Source organism: Engraulis encrasicolus, unplaced genomic scaffold (genome assembly GCF_034702125.1).
Source record: "Engraulis encrasicolus isolate BLACKSEA-1 unplaced genomic scaffold, IST_EnEncr_1.0 scaffold_34_np1212, whole genome shotgun sequence".
In the NCBI taxonomy this organism is placed as follows: Eukaryota; Metazoa; Chordata; class Actinopteri; order Clupeiformes; family Engraulidae; genus Engraulis; species Engraulis encrasicolus.
The window spans coordinates 1,073,363-1,080,862 of record NW_026945643.1 but is presented as its reverse complement, the minus strand read 5'-3'; the positions used below and the strand labels follow the sequence as shown (position 1 = coordinate 1,080,862).

Here is a 7,500-nt window from a genome sequence, read left to right as displayed (position 1 = left end):
AGTAAAGAAAACCGACAGACAGGGAGCAAACGTTTCAAGTCTAGCCCATCATCAGTGTTCCCAGTTTGATTGAGCGAATCATGGTGTTTAGCGTCGTTCCCAGACATTGCGAGGATCAAAAAGTGATTTCAGGGAGAAGTTTGTTCCTCCTTATTTTGCTAACCTGCGCACGCTCCTTCTCACAGCTACAGCTTGTCTCTCTGAGTAATCTAATCGAAGTATTCAAAACATTCCACACACGATACAGATGTAAGTTATCTTGCCTGCACCACTGGCATTGTAAAAAATCTAAACCAAAACCAAACACAAACAAAAAACTTTATCTTGACTCGTAAACTAAGCGATCAGGGCGACGTCCTTCATGACCTTCAAGGAGACTTGCATTCCATTCAGTGTTGCCAGATTGGGCGGGTGCCCGCCAAATTGGGCTACTTGGGCTGAGCGTCTACGGGTAAAAACGGGAAAAAAATGGCCATTTGGCGTTTTTTTCAGCTGTTTTGAGCCCATAGAAGTCAATATTATTTGTTGAATTTGGGCGGAATTTATCGCATTTTGGCGTTTTTTGAGAACCTTTTGGGCGGGATTTGATCAAACACATCTGGCAACACTGCTTCCATTCCAAGTGGTTGCGGTGCCACCTAGAGGAGAGTTGCAGTGAAGGTTTATTTCAGGCCACTGAGAAATGTTCAGTTTTTCAATTCTTTGTTTTTCTTGTTTTATGTTTTATATCTCTCTGCTTTTCCCGATGGGGGCCTTGGCTGGAATCTAGCGGTATATGGGGGCCTTGGCTGGAATCTAGCGGTATATGGGGGCCTTGGCTGGAATCTAGCGGTATATGGGGGCCTTGGCTGGAATCTAGTGGTATATGGGGGCCTTGGCTGGAATCTAGTGGTATATGGGGGCCTTGGCTGGAATCTAGTGGTATATGGGGGCCTTGGCTGGAATCTAGTGGTATATGGGGGCCTTGGCTGGAATCTAGTGGTATATGGGGGCCTTGTCACACACACACACATACTCGTCTACCTACCTGTCTGCGTATGCTGCTGAGAAGAGGTGTGAGTGTGCGTCCAGGTGTGAGTGTGTGTCGAGATGCGAGTGTGTGTCCAGGTGAGCGTTGCTGGAGACGCGTGCGGGCGTGAAGGCCGTCAGGTTCTGGCAGCTCTCTTCCTGCTGGTGCGCGATCTTACGCTGGTGCACGCTGTGGTGACGCCCACCGGACTGGACGCAGCTACACACACACACACACACACACACACACACAGAGATATATACATTAGTACACACACACACACACACACACACACACACACAGATATATACATTAGATCTTACGCTGGTGCACGCTGTGGTGACGCCCACCGGACTGGACGCAGCTACACACACACACACACACACACACACACACACACACACACACACACACACACACACAGATATATACATTAGTACACACACACACACACACAGATATATACATTAGTACACACACACACACACACAGATATATACATTAGTACCCACACACCCACACACCCACACCCACACACACCCATGGGCGCAGATAGCTTTTAAAAACTGGGGGGGGCATTTTCACAACTAACCGTCCGTCAGGGGGCGGGGGGTATTAGGCTATTATAATACCCTGATTATAATACACTGAATATCGTTTTTTTATTGTTAGTCGCCTATTCATCTTCCGCTAAATAATTGTATTTGCTTTAGTAGCCTAGGTCTACTACATAAAAAAAAAAATCTTGATTAAAAAATTAAAACATCACAAATGTTTAAACCGCTCCAGCTTCTACTCAGAATGTGCACGAGTCTCCCACCAAGACCCCGCCCCAGTGCGCGCTTCTAAACACCTCTCCCATCCCATCAGCAAGTGCTACTTTCCCAACCAATTTAAACTTTAAACAGGAGAACTGTCAACAAATTCACGTTGTATTAATGTAGGCCTACAGCAGGCTATGCAACAGTGTGTGATTTATGGCTGTAGAAATTTTAAGACGACCAGTCTCGCAGTGGTTTTGCATGCAAACATAACTTGAGTCCAGGCGCGGTTTTGGGGCGTGTGATTGATATATTGGTAGGCTAAGCAAGAAACTGGGTAACCAAGTCAAACTAGGCTATATGGTCTCCTCCAGATTAGACATTTTTGATAAAAGCGACTTAAATGGTGATTCTTGAGCTCTTCAGACAACCTCTCTGCCACTAGGCTACTCAGTCATTTTTCTACCACGCTGCGTGTCATATCCTTCAGTTCACTCCACCACTTAATGCAATCCACACGTTTGCGTTGTAATACCGCCGTTTAACAACAATCCACAGTAAATGCATCCAACAGAATGACACCACCGCAATCATCATTCCAAAAATCCGTAAAAGACATTAAGTCCGATGTTCACAGCATAGGCCTAGGCTACAAAACAAGAGACCGACACGACAGCTACTTGCGTTGGCTTTGATTGACAGCTGGCATGGCCCTACAAAGCTGTCTTTTCACTCGAAAACAGGTCCACGACAGAGACAAAAAAAACCCTTCTGAACAATTAACATCTGTTAACTTCAGCAACTACAAACAGCGTCACAGCGGATATGAACCCATAGTGACCTTACCTTAAAACGTTGTCTTGAAAGCAGCTAAATCCCAACTTTTAATCCATGCGTTCCACCACCATCGTTCACGTTCCACAGTTTTTGTAATCCACATCAGAGTTAGCAAGAAAGGGACTGTCTTCGACATTAACTTTAATAACAAAAGCAACTGGTCTGAGCCACAAATACAATGTAAATATGACGCCTGCTCTTCTCCACTTCCTGAATTTAGCCCTGTCAAAAGCCAATCACCGTGAGAAGCAAAAAGCTTATGGCGCTTCAAATCTGGGACTTCAGTGGCTGTTAGCCAATGACAAAATAAATTTACTGCCATTAACTTCAATGCATTTGCTTAATTCTGCAATACCTCACCACACCATCGCAAGCAGAGAGAGATTCTATGTCGCTAGCTGGTGTCACTGTTGAGTCAGCTGACACAGTCTGACAGAGCCGTTTATAGAGTGTAATGCCGTTTTTTGCCACATATGAAAGTGAATGGTCCAGGGAGGCGCTATTTCGCACATTGCAAAATGCAAAGGCAGAAATCAGATATTTTCTCCATAAAAGTGAGGGGGACGGGTCCACGTGAATGAAAATCTGGGTACGTCATACCCCGTACCCCCCGCTATCTGCGCCCATGCACACACACACACACACACACACACACACACACACACACACACACACAGATATATATATATACATTAGTACACACACACACACACACACACACACACACACACACACACACACACACACACACACACACACAGATATATACATTAGTACACACACACACACACACACACACACACACACACACACACACACACACCTTACGCTGTGGTGCCGACAACCCAACTGCCACACACAAACACACGCACACACAAACCCTTACGAAAACCGACCATGGTTTTACTGTCGTAACCATGGTTTCGCTAAGTACTCTGAACCAACCAAAGTATTACTATGGCTTATCCATGTTTTTTTGGGGTAACCATGACAACCGTGGTTCCTAACTAACCATGGATCATGATTATACAACATGGTTTTCATGGTGTTTTCATGACAGTTTTTGTCTGTGCTTTAACTATAGTCACAAACCATGCTCAAAAACTGTGGCTAATTGTGGGTTTCATGGTCACTCAAAAAAACCATGAAAACTTGTTTGCAGCCGTGGTGTAATGGTTAGGGAGTTGGACTGAAGATCACAGGGGTGCAAGTTCGAACCCCACCCTTACCTTTCCCTACACCTCCAGCCATAACTCAAAGGGGAACTTCTGCCAATTTCAACATGCAGTTGTAATGCTCACACTACCATGGACTTGTCAGTACCTGAGGAATGTTTTTTTTTCTTTTTAAAATGAAATGAATTGAATTGAATTGTTAACCATGGTATTCGATTGGTCGATATTCATAAGGGAACACAAACACACACACACGGACACATCAAAAAAACATCAGCCAATTAAATTCTTTGCACGAACTATTGGACAACTAGCCAATTACATGCCTCGGATATTTTGGACAATTAGAAGCCGAATATTTGGACAGCCAATTAGTCAAACTGGTGAACATTGTGGACAGGATACTTTGATATCATGGACATTCTGGACTGCATATGTTGCTTTTCTGAGCAATGAAAGCTGATATCTTGAAATCCCTCTGTAATGTATTTCTTTGTCTTGTACATAAACAAACAAAATGATCAAATGTCAAGACAGCTGGCTTCAGCCCACTCTCAGAGTACCTGACAGTTCGAATATGATGAGAAGGCACCTAATTACCATAATCAAATTAGCATATCCCAAAAAACGTGTAATACATTTCTACAACCAATTAGTGAAGAATGAAATGAGGTAGGAACGAACACACACACACACACACACACACACACACACACACACACACACACACACACACACACACACACACACACACACGTACACACACAGAGACAGACACACACACACGCCCACGCACACACGTACACACACACAGACAGACACACACACACACACACACACACACACACACACACACACACACACACACACACACACACACACACACACAAATATGCAGAGACACAGACAGAGACACACACACACATATGCAGAGACACAGACAGAGACACAGACACACACACACACACACACACTGTATATCTGTGGGCCGTGCACACATACACAAAAAGATGTACACACACAGACACACACACACACACACACACACACACACACACAACACACACAATCACACACACACACACACACACACACACACACACACACACACACACACACCACACACACACACACACACACACATATCACACGCACATACACAATACAATACAATCACACACACACACACAAACACACACACACACACACACACACGCACACAAACACACACACACACACACATACCACACACCAACACAGACACACACACACAGACATGCGAGTGTGTCTTACCAGTTCTTGAGAACGAGTGTTGTGATGAGGGCGGCGACCACCATGATGAGGGACACAGTGATGGTGATGATCTGATGCACCGCTAGACCTGGGGAACACACACACACACACACACACACACACAAACACACACACACATACACACACACACACACACACACACACACACACACACACACACACACACACACACACACACACACACACACACACACACACACACACACACACACACACACACAGGCAGAGAGGTTATCAGAATTAAAATGGCACAGAGACAATATCATTGTGACGTCATGTACTGTAGACACACACACACACACACACACACACACACACACACACACACACACACACACACACACACACACACACACACACACACACACACACACACACACACACACACACACACACACACACACACAGCAGAGCTCATAATCACTGTAGTCAATAGCGACCAATTCAGCATCACCATGGTACCAGTTTGGAGCATCAATACACAAGAATGATCTGAAGCATCAATAGTCTGCACAGCAGTCGAAATCAATACAGAGTCCACACAGCAGTCAAAATCAATAAGATATCAATAGTCTACACAGCAGTCAAATTAATATGATATCAATAGTCTACACAGTTGTCGAAATCAATACAGAGTCCAAACATCAATATGATATCAGTGGAGACCAGATGTCAACATCAATATAATATCAGTGGAGACCAGATCTCAACATCAATATGATATCAGTGGTCTACAAGCGAGATCAGATCTCAACATCAATATGATATCAATAGTCTGCACAGCAGTCAAAATCAATACAGAGTCCAAAAATGAATATACATCAATATGATATCAGTGGAGACCAGATCTCAACATCAATATGATATCAGTGGTCTACAAGAGAGATCCGATCTCAACATCACGTGCCTGCGTGCGTGTGTGCGTGCGTGTGTGTTTTGCGTGCGTGTGTGCGTGCGTGCATGTGTGTGTTGCGTGCGTGCGTGTGTGCGTGCGTGCGTGCGCGTATGTGTGTGCGTGTGTTGTACTGCGTGCACACGTGTGTCTACAGTGTCTCATTCTAACTCCTCAATTTCTCTCTAACTCATATTTCTGATGTCTAAGGAATGCCCTTGGAGACTAAATGTGACTTGCGCTTGTAGGGCGCCCCCTTGTGGCAGTATAACTTCACTAAAGCTTGGGCCACATTGTCAACATGTGACTTGGGAGGTGTTGCCTTAACGTTTAATATGTGACCTGGCAGGTATGACCTTAAAGGTGGGGTTGCAGGTATGACATCACGTTGGGGGAACTCCCCCAGGATTCTAAGGTTCTACATAGACTCCTATGAGCCTGCGGAACCCCCAACGTGATGTCATAATGGTACATTTTCTTAAAACCTGCAACCCCACCTTTAACGTTTAATATGTGAGGTGGGAGGTGTGGCCTTATCGTGTTTAATATGTGAGGTGGGAGGTGTGGCCTTAACGTGTTTAATATGTGAGGTGGGAGGTGGGAGGTGTGGCCTTAACGTGTTTAATATGTGAGGTGGGAGGTGTGGCCTTAACGTGTTTAATATGTGACGTGGGAGGTGTGGCCTTAGCATTTAATATGTGAGGTGGGAGGTGGGAGGTGTGGCCTTATCTTTTAATATGTGAGGTGGGAGGTGTGGCCTTAACGTGTTTAATATGTGAGGTGGGAGGTGTGGCCTTAGCGTTTAATATGTGAGGTGGGAGGTGTGGCCTAAACGTTTAATATGTGAGGTGGGAGGTGTGGCCTTAACTAATATGTGAGGTGGGAGGTGTGGCCTTAACTAATATGTGAGGTGGGAGGTGTGGCCTTATCGTGTTTAATATGTGAGGTGGGAGGTGTGGCCTTAACTAATATGTGAGGTGGGAGGTGTGGCCTTAACGTGTTTAATATGTGGGGTGGGAGGTGGAAGGTGTGGCCTTAAAGTTTAATAGGTGGGAGGTGTGGCCTTAAAGTTTAATATGTGAGGTGGGAGGTGTGGCCTTAACGTGTTTAATTTGTGAGGTGGGGGGTGTGTCCTTATCATCAGAAACTGCAGTCTTGTCATCGGTAGTCAGAAATTGACGAGTTGGGATCAGGCTGTGTTGAGGTGTCTGTATGCGTCTGTGTGTGTGTGTGTGTGTGTGTGTGTGTGTGTGTGTGTGTGTTGTGTACGTGTGTGTGTGTGTGTGTGTGTGTGTGTGTGTGTGTGTGTGTGTGTGTGTGTGTGTGTGTGTGTGTGTGTGGGTGTACGTGTGTGTGTGTGTGTGTGTGTGTGTGTGTGTGTGTGTGTGTGTGTGTGTGTGTGTGTGTGTGTGTGTGTGTGTGTNCTGCTCAGTGATATGGCATGGTGTGTGTGTTCAGTTCGATTTCGTTTCCCCACGGAAAGAGCCACCAAGAGAGCACACATGGAGACCA

At 45.2% G+C, this 7,500-nt stretch overlaps 1 protein-coding gene across 1 annotated transcript in view; it reads right to left on the bottom strand.

The window, feature by feature from the left end:
- The window catches only part of ajap1 (adherens junctions associated protein 1), an 82,200-nt gene that overhangs the window by 4,665 nt on the left and 70,035 nt on the right, over positions 1–7,500 (bottom strand). The window contains 2 exon segments of the mRNA XM_063193323.1: positions 1,028–1,228; positions 5,076–5,174. Of these exon segments, the coding sequence (XP_063049393.1) occupies positions 1,028–1,228; positions 5,076–5,174 (300 nt within the window).